Source organism: Typopeltis vanoorti, chromosome 3 (assembly GCF_054136105.1).
Source record: "Typopeltis vanoorti isolate ZY-2024b chromosome 3, IOZ_Tvanoo_1.0, whole genome shotgun sequence".
NCBI lineage: Eukaryota > Metazoa > Arthropoda > Arachnida > Uropygi > Thelyphonidae > Typopeltis > Typopeltis vanoorti.
The window spans coordinates 141,953,051-141,974,488 of record NC_143551.1 but is presented as its reverse complement, the minus strand read 5'-3'; the positions used below and the strand labels follow the sequence as shown (position 1 = coordinate 141,974,488).

Below are 21,438 nucleotides of genomic sequence, written 5' to 3'. Positions count from 1 at the left end.
TAACTTATAGAAAATGTTGGCAGTCTAAAGAAGAATGTGGAGTGCTACAAACCGGAAATGCCTCGCGGCGCATAATTTTTTGTGCGGGTGGAGAAATGGTTTTTTTTTACCGAATTCAAACTTACTATACAAAGCCAGGCAAATGAATTCTACGATCTTCGAAAAGTGAGCAGAAGAAAAACTGATTCCAAACCTTCCTAAAAATGCTGTTGTTATAATTGATAACGCTTCATATCACTCTATTCGATTAAACAAAGTTCCAAATTGGTCTAATAAGAAGCAAGTTCTTATGGATTGGCTCTCTGCAAATAACATTTCTCATTCCCCAGATATGCGAAAAATTGAATTGCTTAATTTGGTCAAAAGAAACTCGCCCACAACTAAACTATTTAAATTCGACACGATGCTCAAAGAACATGAATTTCTAGCTTTGAGGCTACCACCATATCATTGCGATAATAATGTTTTTGAGTATGTGTTTGGGCAGAAGTGAAAAGTTTCATTCGCCATCGCAACGTAACTGAAGATATTGACGTCGAAACTTTTTAAGCTTTCAGAATAGGCGATCGAAAGTATTACAGTTCAAAACTGGCGAAAATATTGCTTTCATGTCACCTCATTGGAAAATATGTATTGGGACAGAGATGGAATTATCGAAGAATTATGCGAATCTTTGGTGATCAGTGTAAGTGATGGCTATTCGGACACCGATTCAGATGACTATGAAGATTAAAAGGATTTGATAATGGTATTTTTTCTAACCTTTTTTTGCACGGGTTTGTTAAAAGAGTCACAACAAGTCATAAATAATTAATCGCTTTAGGACATTAAAGTGTCTCAGTTCTCTCAACTGTAAGTTTAGAATATCTAAGTTCATTTGAAAAAATTTGTGTTTTTCTGTATAATTATTTTTATTTTATAGAAAACTTTCTTAAAAATAAACTTAGTTAAATTTTTGTTTTATGCTATACCTTTTTTAATTTTGCTAATACTCTGCTTACATTTTTCCAACTGTTATACAAGCAAAATAGTGGAAGAGGTGCAGCCTCCCTTGTTCAGTATTTACGGTGTGGAAAGCATGCGTAGCAAAGCTACTTCCCGCACTGGAAGAAGAAAGAGTGGGGACAGAAAACAGAGATCATCCAGTGTATTACATTAGTTGCATGTGTTTAATCGTCGGTTTGTCTGTCTTTCAGCAGTAACCTTCGCGGGTTCCAGTTAGGAAAGAATCGTGTGCAGCTAAGAAACAAGTAATTTAAGTTAAATATTACACAGTTATTCTTTACTTGTCTATCCATATTCCTTTTATTACAAAGAGAGAGAGAGAAACGTTGAGCAATTAATGGTGAGTGAATTTAGAAGTGATTGGAAATAGGACGACATTTCGATTTAAGAGAGACGGAATTTCAGCAAGAATTAGCTTCGTCTATAATGTAATGAATCTTGCAAGACATTACAAAAAAAAAAAAAGTATGAAAACTTAATATCATTGCAATTTTCAGTTCCCTTTGTTATCATTTAGTTTAAGGGAGACAATTGGTATCATTTAGAATACAGGATTTGAGTAGACAAGGACAAACAATATATATATATATGGAGATTTGCATGAGTCTCAGGTAGTATATATCCATGGAATTCCTGTTACATTTTGTAAGGCGATAATCGCGGTTGATATGAAAAATGCATATAGTGTAATATTTTTACTTTTTCCCAGAGGCATTTAGCAAATGCCCCACATCAAATGAGGATTGAAATGAATGCAGTTAGAATAATCGGTTGACAAATTGAACTAGTTCTATGAAATCAATGAGTAGTTGTCTATACAGAAACTGTCTGAGGATTAGAAAATAACTTGGGGATCCCACAGGATTTGTGTTTTAGCTGTTACTGTTGGAAAATTTATAGAATAGGGGAATGCGGTAGGGTCTGATTAACTTGTAGACACGAGTCCCACTCAGGAGTGCCCATGTTTCAATGCAAATAACATGCTGATGATGCAAAGTTATTAGGAAGAATTCTGATCTACAGGCATCTCAAAAATTTGAATAGACTGGTGACGTCCTTGTTTGCTTGTTCTACTTCGTCTTATGTAATAATATTTGAGCGAAAAATCTATTTGGTTGGTTGGTTGGTTGGTTCAATACCTTAGTGGAAATTATTTGACTTATTAAGAAAAGGAATATTTTTAAAATTTTCTTCAAAATTTCTCTAGGAAGTTCAGCGAAAGGAGAGGTAATAAATATAATGAGTAATATCCCAAAGTGCTAATTCTACTTTTTCATTACTCTGCTTACAATCAGTATTTGAAGGAAATTTGATAATCGTTATTATTTACAAGTAAAGAACTAGCTAAATTTCTTTACACTCTTGCAGAAATCATTCTGACACAAAAGAAATAGTGCTGAAAAATGTTCCTCCTTCACTCACGGTTCAGCAGATTCTCTCAGACGTTCAAGGTAGCTGTAGAAGCTTGTGCCAGAACATTATGTACTCAACTTCATGACCGTAATTTTCATGAAAGGGCTATCATATACACTCTAAACCTTATACCAAGTGAAATTCGTATATGGTTTACTTTTGAGATTCGCATAGGACCTAGGTAAACTGGTAGGGATTAACGAATTATGTTTCGCCTTCAAATCAAATTTGAGTACGGCGATGAGATAATTCTCATGGTTTTAACTGACCTTCTTTTCGTGTTTTGAAAAATGAACAATATATCGGCATTTTAAATAATTCTGTGTTACCAGTGGGTGACACTCAATGGTACCATTTCGATACTCACCGACCAGTCGATTGTCGAAATGGCAATGCACGATGTCATATACTGAAGATTGAAAAGGCCTGCACGATGTGCCCGAACACTTTTGGGAGGAGTTAAAATTTCGGTTGATAGAATCCAACACGCTCAACTTTCCTGTTGGAACTGACAAAGCGTAGCAACCGAGTCAAAATATTTGCGTATGTTTCAACATTTAGTGGAAGGTGTCCAGAAAAGCGGTTATCTATAAACATAGCTGAAGTGGACACGCCTCAACTGTATGACTGTTTATAGCCTAATGTATTGTGAAAGTGTATTTTTGTACTCGTGTTTGTTGAATGACTTAAGTATCCTTGTAATTCTGTTTTAAAATCCAGATGTCGTTAACGGTCAGAAAACTAAATGTAGTCCAAGTTCTTCTTAATGAAATGCACCGATCAGATGTTGAAGGATTTTTAATATTTTGTTCTCTTGGTCGGATAAGATTATCATCTCTTTATGTCCATAGTCTGTTTTCTGGGAAAGAAAACACGAACCTTGAGAAGGGAATGAGGAGAGCTAATATGTGCGTTTAAAACTGGATAACTGGTCTTTGTCTGAGGAAAAAAAAAAGGCCATAAACACAGATTGGATTTGAACCCAGATCTCTTTCAGAAGCAAGCTATTGTTGACAAAATTATTCCCATGGAAACGTCTACACAGGGTCGTTCCCAGATTAGATCTCGCCCTGAGGCAAACAATTAAATATCGCCCCCGATGGATTATAAGACAAAAATATAAGAAAATGTCCAATTGCTATTTTGTTTTTATTACAAGGGAAACATTAATGGAAAACAATTACATAATAATATTAATTAAATGTTTGCTCTACGGGGGATATCGCACAATAAAACTGTTTATAAGCTCTTCTACTTTTATTTATAATAAATGTAGAAGAGCCTCTATCGATATAGTTGCTAAAACAACCAATCTTTCTTGGGTCATTGCTGTTCGCAAATAATTAATCAGTTTAAGCTTGGAAAAACTTCTTTTCGCAATTTTTGTAGCGATGGCGCCTACCGCAATATGGCTGAACGAGCGCCCTTATTAAGCCTCGCCGCGAGGCAGGCTGCCTCCATGCTACATCCTATCGATGGTACTGCGTCTACAAAAGCCTTAAGTGTAAATATAGCCACTACTGCGTAGCTTATTTTGTTTTTGCTAGGTGATGTTATTTGGCGATGCAAATAACAATATGGTTGTGTACGTCTTGAATTATGTATATACAGTTTTCATTTTAATCGTGATGTGAAAAAAAAAAAAGGTGATTGCAGTAATTTTGTAGTCGTTGATGTTTGATAGTAATTTACATTTGTTTTCCATTTTGAACCGTAATACTAGAACAGAAAACTAGGTGGCAATGCAATCAACGATTGTATCATTCGCTGATAAAATAGCTAGCTATTGATATGTTTTGTCAGAGTATTTGTCATAGTGCTTGTAGGCCGAGGGTACTAATGCCCGTTGTTTTACAGGAAGCTCAATTCGAACAGTTAGCTCGGGAGTTGGAAGCGGAAAGACAGTGTGTAGCAAATCAGCTAGGAAAGGTAAGTTTAATTTAATAATATCACTTATGTTAACAAAACTTTGTTCAGTGATATTTGATGGATCTTAAAAGGAATGAGTTAAATAGTTTCACTGCTGTCATTACCGGTGTATGCGATAACAGAAAAATGTAGTTTTATATATCTGATATACTTATTATTTATTCAGTGCAAAATTGGAAAATGTACCATTAAGTTATGAAATTGATACATTTATTAAAAAAAACAATAAGCAAGTAGAAATTTACTAAAATAGTTCTATTGTAATATTTATTTCTATATTTGGTATAGAAACTTCTTTCTTGATGAGTCTTCGACTCCAGGAGAATGTACTAATAACTCAAGTATAGACACCGTGAATTACAAATACCTGATCCTATATATAATAACTTTTGGACGTATGGATGATCGTGTTTTCGATTGGAGTGTTTTTATATTCATTGGTGATAGCTCTTTTTAACTGACAAGTGACTGTCAGCGAAAAATGTGCATTCTTTAAATCCTGTCATCTGTATATTCACAAAAACAAATAAATAAAAATGCTCCTAATCATCTTGACATTACATGAATGTGTAGCTGAAATATTAATATCTTCTGGTTATTGCCAGAATGGGGAGGGCAGCGGCATGATCCAGTTAGTGCCAACAAGACTTATTTGGATGGACAAAACGGATCGTAATATATTTTTTAAAGATTTTATGAAACACTTAAGTTGAAAAATCTCGCTGATGAATATATAAATAAATAAATAATCTGGTCCATATATTTGATCATCCATAAATCCTTAGGCTCCTACAGGTGGTAGGAAATCTTGCAAAAGATATCCGGCACGGAAAGGCTCTCTTCTCTTTTCTTTACCATCTCTCTTGTCTCTCAGAAGTCGATACTGTATGAAGATTTTCACCAAAAATTTCTTCCTCCTGTCAACGTGCTGTTTTATATATAAATGACCACTGTACACTTTTATTTTTGGAGGATCAAGTTAATGATTTGGAACTGTTGACTTAATGAAAAGATAAATTGTCAAACGTTCAAACGTTTTTTTTTTTTTTTTTTTTGTGATTAATAGCCTAACAGAAAGTTGAATATCCAACAGAACCAAAAGTTGGTGATGAATTGCAAACTTGAAATGCTAAAATAAAGCTTGAAAAAATCATTCCAGCAAAGTAATGATCCGGATGAGGAAACAAGCGGAATAAACAATTTGTGGGAAGTTTCAAGAGCGTTCTCCTAGAATTTAGTATGTATAATTCAAAATCCAGACTCGAGAAACTTCGTTGCATAATGAAGAAAATTATTTTGAATTCACTTCTTAAGAGCCTACTTTTAAATCACACCTCTATGTTATGGTGTTGACAATTGACTTAAGAAAAGAAAAAAAAAACTTGAAATATAAGATGAGTGTTACCGTCATTATTTATGTCAATTGCCAAAATGCTGTTAAAATTTTTCTACAAATACTGCATTCTACAATTGAATTTTATGTTTTGTGTAGTGAATATAAAATGGTCAGTTGTAATGTAAAAATATATATTTACACCGTTATTTTTCTAAATAACCAATTAAATTAATTTGTCCATCCTTCTTTATAAATGCATGTTATGGCATATTTTTATTAAAATTTGGTAGTTGAATCGAACTTTATCAAGCATCTGGTTTTGAATCGAACCGTTTTAGTAACAAAATTAAGCGAACGATTCAACATCATATACAAATCGCAAAACAAATGTCTCCCTTATACAATATAGAAAGTATACTGACAAGTAAGGAAATGATAATAGATCATCCAAGGTGCTTTCATTAACCACACTCTTGTGGTAATGATGTCACTGTACACACATTTGAACCCTAAAATTGATTACCTAAAATTCGATAAATTTTAGGTAATCCCAAATACTAAATTTCATCACGGCAGGGTGCTAATAGCAGTTATCAGTTTTGCTAATTTAAAAAAAGTTGTATTATAGTGAAAAAGGAAAAATTCATCGATCGGCCTTGAATCTAGGGACTGGTTTTCAAACAGAAATTGCTACACTTCAAGCATACTAATTTATCATTTTGCGAATAAAACGGTTCGTTGAAGGTTTTTGCGAATAAAGAAAAATATTAATATTTCAAATTACTGTGACAATAAAATTGAAATAAAAGCTGAATCATGAAGAGGAAAAAATCTAAAGCAGTCTTAACCTGAAACTACTTGAAAAACAAATTCAAAAGTTCTTCTGAGAACAATTATCGTAAAGCCGTCCTTTTCTTACATGCAATGCGGGTTGAAGTCCTTCAGAGTAAAATTTTCGACTATCGATATTTCCATTGTTTTCGCAAGAACTATCACGTATTGCGAAAACGAGTTACGTTTTTTTTCCGAAATTTTTACGTTTTTGTAAAAATAAAATAAAAAAAAAGTTTAACGCATTTTACTAACCTTATTCATTTTAGATGTGTATCGCAAAATGCATAAGCGCCTCAAAACAGTGTCCATTCATCTACACAAATTATGTACTCTGAGGAATTTTGTTTCCATAAAACAGGCAAAAGCCGGAGCGGAGAACACTCGCACTATTGATAGAGAGGAATATACATTTGACGGATATAGTGGAGTATATATGGTTGTAAAAAGACTGGTCTATGCGATGAGGCCTGGGACTACAAGGGGATATTATAATCATATAATATACTTATAGTATTATAATATTTGTTATGACAATAAATTATGCTTTGGTCTGTATGGTATCAGACCAAAACTGCACTCCATTACATTTTATTCCATAAGATGAATAAACAAAGGTAATAACTGTGTACAGAGTCGCTGACCGTTAATCGATCCACTCATCTCTTTAATCATGATTAATTAAAATTCTAGAAGACATTGCTATTTCGCAGACTTAGCCCGAATAATGTGCTAATGCTGTTAAGTATCATAAGTCACTTTAAAGATATATAAATATCATCCAAACTAACTTAAGTGCAAGCAACAGGATTTTTTTTATATTATTTCCGTTTTAAATGGGGCCTTGCAAGTGGAGAATGCCAAATATTTTAGCATATAAGAATTAGTTTTCAAAATGCTTTCTTTTATGTATGTGCAGGCGGAGTAGCTGATAAACCCTGCCTTTGTTCTAAGTCAATTGCTATTGTGATAAGATATATATATTGCTTTATCACTCTATGCAGCTCTGTAAACTCTCGACACGTGTTACTTGTTAAGGAAGATACATTGCACTATCTTTAGCATCTACTGTGATGTGCATTTTGACCACTTTCTTAACTTAGTCATTTGGTCCATTTAGTTCAGAGTTTTGTGCAGATATCTTTTTTTCCCTTATCTATTTTTGTATGATTCTAGTATTATGCTAAGGTATCACATGTCACATTTTAAGAAGTAGCTGTCAGTTATTTGTCATTAAAGTTTTGTTTTTTCATAGTATAATAGAAATATACATTGGACAAGACACTTGTATATTTTAAGAGATCGTGATATGAGCAATTGCAAAAAAAAAAAAAAAAAAAAAGTATGATTTGACTTTGTTACTTCTGTAACAATGTGTTGGGTTCTTTCTATAACTCTTGTTAATGATATGGTTGTTAGTGTCGCCTAATTAGAAGCATTTGTTTGCCGACTGTTAAATAGATTTTATAGGACAACTTCTGCCTGTATACTCGATTGAAATACGTACAACCAGAGCCGGGCCCTAGGAATTTTCTCGTCCCGTGCAATTGCATATTTTTCGCCCCCCCCAAAAAAAAAAACTTTTAATGACGTCTTAAAAGCCGTGATGTTAAGCTAAGCTTCAACATGGCTGATCATAAATTCTAAATAGTAGCATTAGCTAATGAAAATTCGTAAGTTAATGAACAATGATCATAAACTCTTTTTTACAGAAAGAGAGACAATTAACCGTTTAACGGTGGAATTTTGTTCTAAAAATGTGCATCTGCATGGGTAATTAAAATCAATTGTTACTAATATCGACATTACTGGAATCGCAATTAAAGTACTTGCCATGAGCTCAGAATTTTTGGTCTCCGGTCCTTTCGTTTATTTTCTCTTGTACTACGTCAGCTGTTTCAGTTTTTAGATATTTATGCAAAGTCCCGCATTGTTTCTGAATATTGCGTTCTCTTTCCGATTTTCGTTTGTGATATTCTGCTCCTGATAGTTTTTTTTTTTCCTTTTATCAGGCATATTAGAATGCTAAAATTATTTTAAAAGCCAAATCCTAATAACTGTACCAAAAAAAAAAAATATTAACAATCACTGCATAACTATATTTTATGTATTTTGATTCTTTAATTATCTCATTATGATTGTTTGGTCTTTTTGGTTAAATGAGATTTACTCTCAGGTCAAGGTCGACTCACGGCCAGCAATGGAATCGTAAATAAATGCAAGATTGAAGGGCGTTCTGCTATTGTCACGTTGTCTGATATTAACACTTCTTCTTCGCGTTATTCCCGCTTCCTATGCAGGGTCCGCGTGTTACTTAGATGCGACTTCTTGTTAGTACTACTCCCAACCGACCCGTCGCCTGGTCTGCCGCTGGGGGGGGGGGGATATATTTTTGACTGTAGAGGTGTATGTTCACGGGGCCGGTTTGCCTGTTTGCGGGATGAAAAACGCCAGATAAACTGGCGGAAAAAACCCTACTGACCGCGCCCAAGACCGGCTAACTTGGCTATGCCTGAGGAAGATCCTCAAATTCCTCACGTCTACAACGGGAATCGAACTTGGGACACTCCTTCCCCAGTCATATGGTTGCGAAGCGCAAAGCCACTAGGCTAACCGCGCGGTTGTCTGATATTAACACTGACAGTGCGATATTAAACGCAACATGATGCTACATTATTTTAAATGATTATGATTTTTAAAAAATATACAGTAAAATGAAGTTTTATTATTTAAAAATTTAACGACATCTTTAAGTCTGGTTTCAACAGAGAAGGAATAAATGACTTTTTTTATGGTTTATTTTTCGTATAGTTTAGGCCAATTTTGTCGCCCTCGAAAACTTTTTGCCCTGTGCAAATGCAACTTTTGCACGGTCGATAGAGCCGGCCCTGCCTACGACAGCTGACTGCCGCGTGGACACGCATCCGTTAATTTCAAGTTAACAGTATTTGCCAATTGCATAATAAAAAAAAATATATATAAACCATACTCGAAAAATTTCGATGAAGAGAGAAACATCGGAATTGCACGCTTTTGCAACCATGCACAAAAACAATTAAGACCCGACAATAGTTTAGACGGATTAGACTAATTCTGGTAGTAAAACTGCACCTTTTTTGATACGCAATGTATGACTATTACATTTTGGAAATTGATTCACTAATTCCTGTGTATACTTTTATATATATTAAACGTCCATTTACGCAGTATTAAAAACTCCTCCTTAAACGGCAGTTTTCATTTGAATACCAAGTTCGCTATCACCACTTGATAGCGAACTTATGAGACGAATGAACCTAAATAGTAAATAGAGACGGATGGTTGTGTTTTCAGAGAGCTCCCGAAAGCTAAGTACAATTTTGAGTAAAAATTAGAATATAGGTTAAAATCATAACGTAATATTGCCTAATTTTGGTAGCTTGTTGTGTCTGTGGGATTTTGGTGTGAATTCCGCTATTTAATTTAGTATATAACGTTACGTTTCATAGATTTGAATATGGCGCCAATGCGACGTAAGATAATGGCGTCCAAAAATATGACGCCATCATTCAAAAACTATAATGTGAGTGAGTTTGTCCAATGTGATGTGTGTGGGATGTATACATTCCCGAATGAGGCTGGAATGTGGATTGAAAGTGATAGTGGTGGGAGAATGTGCAGAAAGTGTAAGCAAAGTGAGGAGTTGAAGTATGTGTCAGGTTGTGAGATAGTTATGGTTGAAGAAAGCCAGAATGTGAGTGAAAATAGTGGCTTGATAGGGAATTGCGATGTACAAGATGGCAATGAGAGCGGTGATCTTAGAAAGAGTGAAAGCAACCATACAGAGAGAGAAAATGGTTTAAATGATAAAAATAATGAGGAATTATTTGTAGGAAGTGAGATCGCTAGGTTGCGCGCAGTGATACAAAATGCGCAGCGGTAATTAGAGCGCCTGCAAAACTCTTTCCAGAGTGATTCAGCTAACGTAAATAAACAGCCTAAGAATGGGAGAGTTTCTGAAATGAAGGAAAGAGTGTTGTATGGTGACTCGTCATTAAGAGGATTGATAGATGGCAGCGTAACTAAATCGTACTTACCGGGTGCGAAATTTAAGGATGTAAGTGAGAGTATTAGAGTGCAAAAACAGAGGGTGAAAGAATTAATAATTGTGGCGGGTACGAATGAATTGAAAGGTGATAAATTTTTTATGAGAGAGGACTTGAAAGTATTGTTAAAGGTAGCGAAAGAAAAGAGTGACAGAGTTAGAATGGTTAGTCTGTTGCCGCGGTATGACAGAGAGGAGTTTAGAAGGAGGGCCATAATCGCAAATAACATTATGCGCAGGTCATGCAGATAGTGTGGTGTGGAATTCGTGGACGTGTGGAATGAGTTTGAAGGGCGAAAGGACTTATACAAGATGGATGGCCTGCATTTGAATGGACTTGGTGTGCGGAGACTGGAAAGAGTGTTGCTGAATGAAGTGAAAATGGATGTGCAAAACCAGGGAAACTAGAACTACCATGGAGGGGGGGTGGTGGATATGCAGTCATCAGGGAGACAGATGAGTGTAAGAATGTATATCATGTACCCGAGCCAGCACTAAGGACAAAAAATGGGAATGGGTCATTTAGCATAACGCATCAATATAGGGGTGGAACTAAGGGATCACTGCATTTCATGTATACTAATGCCAGGAGTATTAGGAACAAGAAGGAAGAATTTTTGGCCTTGATTGGCTCTTCCTGGCCACAGGTTATTGGCATTAGTGAAACATGGCTGACGGAAGATGATATAGTTAGTGGGATAGAATGTGTAGGCTATATGTGTTTAGGAGGGACAGAGAGAATAAAATGGGGGGAGGGGTATTATTGATGATAGCTGATAAACTGCAGCCAAGGAGAATTGAAGTTGTATCGCAGGATAGTGAAAGGAGCTCATTTGAGGCCATTTGGTGTGAGATTGAGACTGGCAGAATAAAATATATAGTTGGGTGCTGCTATAGACCAGGTGATGGAATAGATGGTGGAGATAGTATGCATAAACAAATTGATGAAATGAGTGGAAGAAGGGTAATTATTATGGGGGATTTCAACTATGGTAACATTGATTGGAAGGAGGAGAGGACACATGTGAGGAAGGAAAAGGATTTTATTCAATTATTAAGGGATAACTATCTGAGACAGCATGTAATTGAAAATACTAGAGGTGTGAGAGTGCTTGACCTGGTAATAGCATCTGAGAATTTGACTGTAATGAATATGATCATGTTGCCACCTATCGGTGAGAGTGATCATAAGGTATTGACCTGGGAGGTGGCTAAAGGTGTGGAATTTTCGATTAAGACAGGATATATGTGGAATTACCGTGCTGGCAAGTATGACAGGCTTAGGAGATTGCTTGGATCAGTGCCATGGCATGTACAACTGCAAGGGCTGGACGTCGATAGATCATGGGAAGTGGTCAAGGAGCATTTACAGGAGGTTATGGCTGATTGTATACCTAGGGTCCGAATAGTAAAACAAGTAGGGGTTTAATGGATGAATAACACCATTAAGCTTGAGCTGCAAAAAAAAGAAACAACTGTGGAGGGAATTTAAAGAAAGGGGATGACCTGCAGGCACACGAACGGTATAAAGTGCAGGCCAGAAATGTAACGAGTGTGGTAAAACAAGCAAAAGCGGATTATGAAAGGAAACTAGCTATGCAAGCAAAAGAGAATCCCAAACAGTTCTTTCAATATGCTGCAAGCAAGAAAAAAACTGTACATGGCAAAATGATTTTAAGGAATGACGATGGTAAGGAGGTCACCGAATCAGTCGATATAGTGGAGTTACTGAGCGCGCACTTTGCAAAAGCATATCATCCAGGTGGTGACATTGAAAAAATAAAGGAACCATTAGTTTATACGGGAATAGTGATGAATAAAGTGGAGGTGACTAGTCTATTACAGAACCTTAATGTGAACACATCTGTGGGATTGGATGGCATACCGGCACGGTCTTGCGTGAAGCGGCTAAGGAATTATCAGTGCCCTTGACCGTGTTGTTTAATCTGAGTCTCGGGTCTCATGTTTCATGGTAAGGTAGAATCACGTCCTGCTCGGGCTCCCCCTAAAAGTTGCTGCTATCAATCGATTTCTACTTCTCTTCGAATCGAAGGAATCATCGAATCCTCTTAAAAATTCAGTTCCAACTGGATCATCATTCCAATTAATATTTTAGACCTCTGAGGTTTAGCCCTACATGTTGCAGTTATTATTCAATTATCCTTAAGTAACTTTATTAAATATGTCTTTGCCTTCTTGTTCTCCCTTTTAGCTACAAAAGTGATGTCCGAACAACTTCAATTATAATCTGTAGTGTAGTGAATGACACCTTAAATGAATTGGTTTTCTGGCATTTATCCGTGATTGTCACTTGAATTAAACATTTAAGTTCAGATCCATTAAGCAGTCCATACAAGGGAAAAATCATATAAGTAGTTCTGACCAAAAATATTATAAAATAAGCACTATAAATTGCAAGTTGTAATGCCGGGCGCAGCAAAATTGGTGCTAAGCAGAGTTATAGATTTTGATCAGTTAAAACTGATTGGTAATGTTTAATTTACACCAAGATGATGATGGTACGCCATTTTTACGCGTCTCTTTGAATTTTTCAATACAGAGCGCTGCAGGTTGAGAAACTACGGGAAATAAAAATAACAGTTGTAGTTATGTGAACTGAGAAATTGGTTTGATCAGCTTTATGCAATAGTTTGGTGTCTCTCCAGCTCAGAAACGTTGTCTGTAAAAAAAATCTATGAAGGAGTTTAGATGTCGAGCATTAGTTTAATTCATACAAAGAAAATGCAGATGAGAAAAGCTTGCAAATTCTTTCAAGTTTACACGGTGGTTACATTCCTACTAAGGTCATCATCAAGAAAACCTATAGGTACTTTAAATCTAACTGCTTTGTTACTTTCTCACTATCCTGAACTGTAGTGAGAAAAAATAAGATAAAATAAATAATTACATAAAAAATTAATTTTATTTATAATATGCAGTGGATTACATCAAATGCATCTCTACAGTTTTGTTATCTTAAGGTTTTCCTGTGTTAGGGTTCTGCCATCATGATATAGCACCCAGAACATAATGACTGAACCCTAACACAAGAAAACCTTAAGATAATAGGACTGTAGACATGCATTTGTTGTACTTCCAATGTAATATTTTTATCTTTTATATAGCCGGCAAAGGTTGGTCGATTGGTAGAGCCTCTGTTCCTAATGGCTCAGTTAAGTAAGTTTGAGCGCGGTTAGTAGTTGGAAGGAGACCTATCGTTCGATGCTGTTGATACACTCTCCCTCGATGAGTCTTTGGACTCCCTGGAGGTGTCAAATAATAATAATTATTATTATTTATACATTTTTTATTTAATTAGCTTATTTCTTCACACCAGAGGTCAGTATAGTGTAAAATATTAACAAAGCGGTTAAAGTACTTATGTATAGTAGCATGCGTCTTGTTCATATGTACGAGGGGGGGGGGGAGTCTGGAAAGTTCTGATAAACACCTAAAACAAAAATTTATTTATTTTATGTATTGTTATATATCCTAAAAGAACAAATTATTACAATTTGATGAAACGTGGGGGTTAGATGTTTCTTGTGGTTCTATATCAGACTTCAATGTCATTTTTGTTCTAGGTGTTTATCAGAACTTTCCAGACCCTCATATATTTTGCTAATGATGACCTTGATATAGAGATCGAAACGTACAGTGTTATTTTCCTGATTGTAAGTAAAGTAATTACTCCAACACTCCCCATAAATTCTACACCATGAAAAGTTGTAAATTGTGCATCAATTTGAATAAGTTTCCTAAAGATGTGACAACAATGCAAACACATGCCATTTTTTTGAAAAAGTTTTTAAAGACCATTTCAGTCGTATTGAAACACAAACATCATTTCGAAAAGAAACGAATTTCGTGGGTGGCCCTAAAATATTCGGCCATCCATTAAAAGTAGTGCATAGTCTGGAACTAATTTTAAGTACATATTTTAGAAGAATGGTTTCCGCACAGTGCTAAAGACACAGTGCTTGCCTTTAATTCAGCTAAATATTTAATTGCCTTCTCTTCACTTTTTTCAATATGATGCTGGGCAATCTTAAAATTGAAGTTAATAATAGTTAAAATGTTCGAAACCTCTGGCTAGGAGATTCTTTTTACCATAGCAAAGTGGAAGTAATTGTGGTACGTTTATGTAGCCTGTTTTATAGAACCACTAATGATATCATTTAAGTAAATATCCTCCCAGTACAGTCGATTCCCATTTAAGATCAGAAGTTTAGGAACCGGAAACTAAGATCCCCCCCCCCACCCACTTTCGAAAGCATACAGACACAAACGTTATGTCCATGAAATGTCTTTGTTTGAACCTAGCACAGATCTCGATGCCTGTTTTCTTGTATGCACATATACACACCTGATTATCAATGAGTCAATGCAGAACACCACACATCAACACTGAACCACTTTTAGAAGTCTCGCTCTTTTGTCGTTCCTGTGGAAAAACTTACAATGCAGATCTTTGCTTGGAACTTAGGGGTTATTACAAGAAATAACCCCTAAGTTATTACAGGTAACCACACACGCTTGTGTGTGTGTGGTTACCAGATGGCTGTCAAAAGGGCCATCCTCACATCATTATGTGAGGTGGGAGCATCATCTTACATAATGATTACAACTACGAAAAGCTTATACGTAAGCCTATAACGCCTATCTGGATTACTATACTCATGTTGTGCATAAGAGTCTAGATATCAGCAGACCAAATGCTTGTGTCGGCACCTCCTGGATTTTGAAGACTAGGAAGTCTCATAAAAAAGACTAGCGAAATAACAGGAGCACTGCATCTCAGAAAGGTTGCTATAGAAATCAGTTTGGACGATCGAAATGATTGTGCAAACTCTGCAGTAGAGTTTATGGGCCATCACTGGAACTCATGCTAGTCTTTTGTAAATACATTCGTGGTTAAATCTTTAGTTAAGTGCACTAGAATCGCTGTGATGATTTAAAAATAAGGACGCTTTTCTTGGTTGGCCATTTTCAGTAATTACTGAAAATGGCCAACTTCCGGCCACGGTACTAATGTACTACAAATTTACAACTTAACATTTCGTTTCGTGGATGAGTCGCATAAAAATTTGAGCTCCTTTTCTCCATTTATCAAGTTTACACACTAAAGGAACTGCGATATGCAAGATTACTGAAAGATTAAATATAGAAGAATTCTTCTATATTTAATCTTTCAGTAATCTTGCATATCGCAGTTCCTTTAGTGTGTAAACTTGATAAATGGAGAAAAGGAGCTCAAATTTTTATGCGACTCATCCACGAAACGAAATGTTAAGTTGTAAATTTGTAGTACATTAGTACCGTGAGCACTCTTAAGATTTTATTATTATTGTATTTTATACATACATAATCCGGAAACCCTTTTTTTAGGGATCAAACACAGCTTTTTCCAGCCACTTCCGGCCTCCATTAAGTGGAATGGTGGTATCACACTAGGCGATGCATTTCATCTCCCACCTAAAAACAATTACAAACATTTACAGCCTTCTGGTTGAAGAGCAGATGTTAATCGCTCGGAAACCCAGACCGACAAATGAATGATTGCACAATCCCGACAATAGCATATCTGAGTGGTGTGCTCCTTTTCCTAGATGGAAAAGAAGGAAGTCCTTCACGGTCTTGCGAAGTTTTATGCATGTTAGAAAGAAAAGACTTACGTTCACGATAGGACCTCCTATAGACACACTTGAACCTTGCTCGCTGAAAGAAAAATTAGGACGTTTGCTATCTTCAGTAATGAACCTATGACAGAGGCGTTCGAAATATATATTTCACTTTTCCGATGATTAAGAAGGGGAGGGGGAAAAATAAGCGAGCAAGTCTTCAGCCTTACCTGATGTTTTTCATGATGGTTATTACTTATGAATAATCGCAATTACTGCGGTAATATGACTGGAAAGCATTCATTTATTACAGTGGATATTATTTCACTGCTTATTTACGAGGTTTATTTTATTTTGTTTTACTATTTTCGCCTTTTGTAACTCCCTTAATATCGGATGCTAATACTCACAAGAATACAGTATACATTGAATCCATTTCGAACCTTTGTCGATTTTGTAGAACTCTTTCAGTGATTTTAAAAAAAAAAAGTTAGCTGATATCACCCGATAGCGACAAGTTAAGGGTTATTCCGCTATAAATCTTATTGTTGGCTTCGGGAAAACTCGATCATTCAATGTACTTCCAGGCAAACAGAAAGCGAGAGCAGGAAACTTGTATTATCTGAAGTGCACCATTACTTACATTTATATAAACACTAATTATTTCATATATATTTCTCGGCTATTTGTGCCTACAAATAACTGGACGTGAGTGGAAAAAACTCTTCTTCGAGTTTTTTCCACTCACGAAAGTTGTGGGTTGGCTAAAGATTTTTTAATCACTTTTATTTCTTACAATTCTATTTTTTAGATATTGTTCAGAAACCCTCTAGAGACCGATACTGGAACTTTTTCAAACCGCTTCAGTGCCTTCATTAATCAATCAATCAATCAACAGGCGAAAATCCACTGCTGGATTTCCGAATATTCACATTCAGAAAAGTGTGATGCAAAACAAATTACCTTCACAACAACAGACACAAATTTTTCAACTGTCTTCAAAGTTTGAAGTAACATAATAGTCAACATAGTTGTATTCAGTCTCAGAAAGATTATTTCATTATTAGTTTCCCTCAAAATATTTTCCTTATCCATATTTTGGCTTATTTGAATTCAGCCTCCTTAGTTTTTTTGCCATACTATGTATCCCTGCAGCGTCGTACCTACGGTAAGTCCTCGGTAGGCGAAAGTAGTACTGTCATATATTTAACGATATTCAAATAGAAGAATTAAAACAAAACAAGAAAAAAAACTACTAAAAAATTGATATGTATAAGAGCAACATAAATTTGGAAGTAGTCAGAATTAATGACAAACCTTATTTGAAGTGTTGATTTAGCACCGTGTAGGGCCTTAAAAGTTTAATATAATATTTCTGACAACCTCTTTATCTACTCGTAAGAAATTTATTTCTTCTTTAGATAAGGCTGTTAAATTCCATATAGCGTATATTCAGATTGACAGTTTCATTTCAAATAATGTGTATATAACTTAGAATTTTATTCTGTTCATCCCAGGATGCAGTTTTAGAACCTGAACGTAACTTTCACTGTAACAGGACTAAAACTTATTTCGTGTCGTGTCCAATGGAAACAAAGCCAAATTCATCTGCTAAATTACACAAATCATAAAATATGTGCAGATTGCAGTATTTGGTAAAAAGACGATATTAATACAAGTTAACATATAAGCAATAACATGAGTTTTCAAATTTAGTTCAAATTAGAGTTTTCAAATTCCACAACTTCTCAGCAGCATCTGTGCACTTATCTAAATTTCTAGTTAATCAAGGTTTGTGACCATATCAAAAGATGTTACATGATTTCTTTTTCACCACACTTGCAATGAACCTTTTTAGATTACAAGAATCTTTCATATAACCTAATTTTTTTGAGGTTGTGTTTTCACCATCTTGATGAGTATCCTGTTCAGGCATCTTCTCCAAATGCTTGCCAGACAGCAGCTCGTCTGACAGTGGCAGTTGTAGCTCGACGTTATTTTAAAGTGATTTTTTTCTCTCTCGAGCTATAGCTTGGAAGTTGCTGCTACTGTTTTATTAATCGGTTCTTTAGAAGAGAGAGAACTGTAGCAGCGGGCAAGAAGTCTAGCTGGATTTTGTCTATACATTGGATGTCTGCAATCATTCAGCTGCTGAGAACGCACTTTCATTCTAAGAACAGTTCTTCCATTTCACAATCGCCTCAGAAGTGAGGGCCTATCAAAAGTTTGGATTATAATATTCATGCCCTCCAGAGGGGCGTTACTAAAACAAAAATTGGAGATCGTGAGATTTTCATTTTCTAATGAATAAAATAATAAAATCGTCGATGGTTACAAGGCAATGCTTGGCTGTCGAAAGAGATATTATTCATCTACTCCTTATGTCCATCCAAGACGGGCAAAAGCATCCGCAAATCCCATTCTCGAATTTAAAGAGTATACAAATTGAGTTCCTTCTACATATTTAACAGAAATGACTGCTTCCATCTTTCCCAGTTCTGAGTACTAATGCTATTAGATTCTTCTAACCGATGCTTAATTGTACTACACTCCCCTTTCCAGAGTCGAATGTCAATGTTGGACCGTACTTCATCGCTTTCTTCGAGCATCTATTATCGGATTTGATTGTTGTCACTGAATTGCTCTCTTCCATTATTCAAATCACAGCAGCATAAACACAACGTAACATTTCCTTTTTGGTTGTAAATATTTGCTTTCAAATCATGCCCACGACACCAAGAACGTGCATAAGAAAGGGAAAAAAAAGGAAAAGAAAGTAGCCTTTTTGATAACCACCACAATATTTAACTTTAATAAAAGTACAGACTTTTCGTACTGAAAATAACAGTACATCATGAGTATATAGAAACAAGCAAATCAAAGAACAGGAATACAAGATACAACAATCGATTTACCAAGTAAAGCCGGTTGCCTCGAGCTAGAAATTAATATTAATAATATTAAAACTATTAAAAATGTTTACATAAAATGATTCTCCCAAACTTTTTGGAGAGACGATCGTTACGATTCAAGTTAGGCCGATATAAAAGGCTTCACAACTTTCTTTGAAAAGGCGTTGATATTTAAAACTGCTTCTATGGAGAAGACGAGCTTCATCCTTTGGTCTGTTGAAGAAACCTTAGGCTTTGGAATATAGGAGTCGGTTATCTTCTGGATTTGATGATGATGTAACCATTCAATTCCATTAAATTTTAGATAGTGAGACGTTGTAAGCTTGAGGGAGAGGAGCCCATATTAGGTGCTCTATTAATTAATGACTTGAAAACACCAGTTTTTCACAGCATCAGAAATAAAGATGATTTTTTCCAAAAAAAATGTGTTTAACTTATTATTTTTTTTTTATATCGAACTTTTCAAACCAACCCTCATATAGCTATTATAAATGATTTGGGTGATACGAAATTGATTTATTTTCGAGAATGTTAACTATTAACATAAAGCTAAACGGAATGGAAACTTGCTATTTTATTTGCAACGCTGAATTTAAAATACAACTGCGCAGTGGCGCTGCAATCGCCGAAGGTTTGACAGGACTGAAGATTATCTCGCAAATTTTCAGAAGGGGCCATGTGGGATGGTGGTGATAAAAAAAAAAAAATTGAATAGTTGATAAAAGTTTGCTAACCGAGGATATTGCAGTAATGGTAATAGCATTGGCTAGCCATGGGTTTAGCAAGGATTTGAATATGGTGACGTGTTGTGGCCATCCCTTTCTTTGACGAGCAGAATAGTTCGCATCTTAGAACTAAGCATTCACATATCTAAGTGGTGACACTGCATTTCGGCGAACGTCTAACAGTTAGCGTTACTTTGCTTTACTAAAAGCAAGTGTGTGGCTCTTTCGCCAAACCTACTGTCACTTGATCACATGCAGGCACAATAGTTGTCTAATGGACCACATATTGAGAATTTGTGAATAAAAGTTGTCTGGTTTCTATTGTTTTAATTATTTCATATTTGTATCCACAGCCATTCTGAAAAATTATTTCTTATCCAAATCATGTGCAGTAACCTCTGCACTATATGCTTTCATTGTATTTTAGTATGTGCACGCAATTTTGATTGTTGTGAAAGAGTATTTATGACAGCTACTATTAGATCTATAGAAACATGTCTACACATTTTATATGAACTCCATATAAAATCAATGTTTCAAGGTGAACATTTAGTACAATGGTCAAGCTGAATATCAGATAATCTGGGAACCCTTGTTTGTTGATAACTTTTTTTATTTGTTTGTTCCACTTCAGTAAATTCTTTCAGCGAAGATAATTTTCTTCTTACTGTTATGTAATTGGTTGGTCAAGTTGTTGGGTTCTTAAAGATCATTATCATGCGTATCAAGGATTTAGACCTAGCATGGCCTGTTCCAACCTTAGATGTCATCGTTGAATCGTTTAAGAGGACGTCCTGGTTTTCTTTTTCCTAATGGCTTATACTTTAAGGCTTGTTTTGGTAATCTTTCTGTTTTCATTCTTTGAACTTGTTCCATCCATTTATGTTTATATTTTTTAATTTTTTCTATTACTGGTTCTTGGTTTAATTCTTTCATAATTTCTTCGTTTCTTTTGTGATCAAATAGGGTATACTTTGCAGTTTTTCTCATAAACTTAATTTCTGCTGTTGTTAATCTTTGTTTGTCTTTTTGTTTTATTGGCCAGATTCCGCTTCCATACATTAAGACTGGTAGGGCTAATGTATTGTATACTTTTAGTCTGGTTTGTTTTTGAACTAGGTTTCGTTTAAATATAGAGTTAATTACATGTGTTATTTTTAAATATTTTGAATTTTTATGTTTATATCTTTTTCTTTTTCATATGTGATCATACATCCTAGATAGTTAAATGAATTCACCTGTTCTAAGATCTTGTTATCTATTACTATTTTAGTTCTTGCTGGATCTTTTCCTTTAAAGGCCATAGTTTTTGATTTTTCTGTTGATATTATCATACTCTTTGGCTATCTCATTTAGATCTAAAATAGCTTTCTGTAAGTTATCTTCAGAATTCGTAATTATTTGGTCGTCGGCAAAAAGGAGAGTGAGAAAGTTTAATTCCTTGATGTAAATTTTTATTCCATTTTATTATTATTTCATTTAAGTAGATATTAAAAAGAGTTGCTGAGAGGGGACATCCCTATCTGACCCCTTGGTTTATCTCTCTCGTATATGATAGCTCGTGATTTAATCTTATTTGTAT

The 21,438-nt window shown here is 35.2% G+C and overlaps 1 protein-coding gene across 6 annotated transcripts in view; it reads left to right on the top strand.

The window, feature by feature from the left end:
- The window catches only part of LOC150108619 (catenin delta-2-like), a 593,872-nt gene that overhangs the window by 211,312 nt on the left and 361,122 nt on the right, over window positions 1-21,438 (top strand). For all 6 annotated transcript variants that reach the window (XM_090390888.1, XM_090390887.1, XM_090390891.1 and 3 more), the window contains exon 3: window positions 4,276-4,347. In XM_090390888.1, coding sequence (XP_090247014.1) covers window positions 4,276-4,347 — 72 coding nt within the window. The remainder of the gene's footprint in view (window positions 1-4,275; window positions 4,348-21,438) is intronic.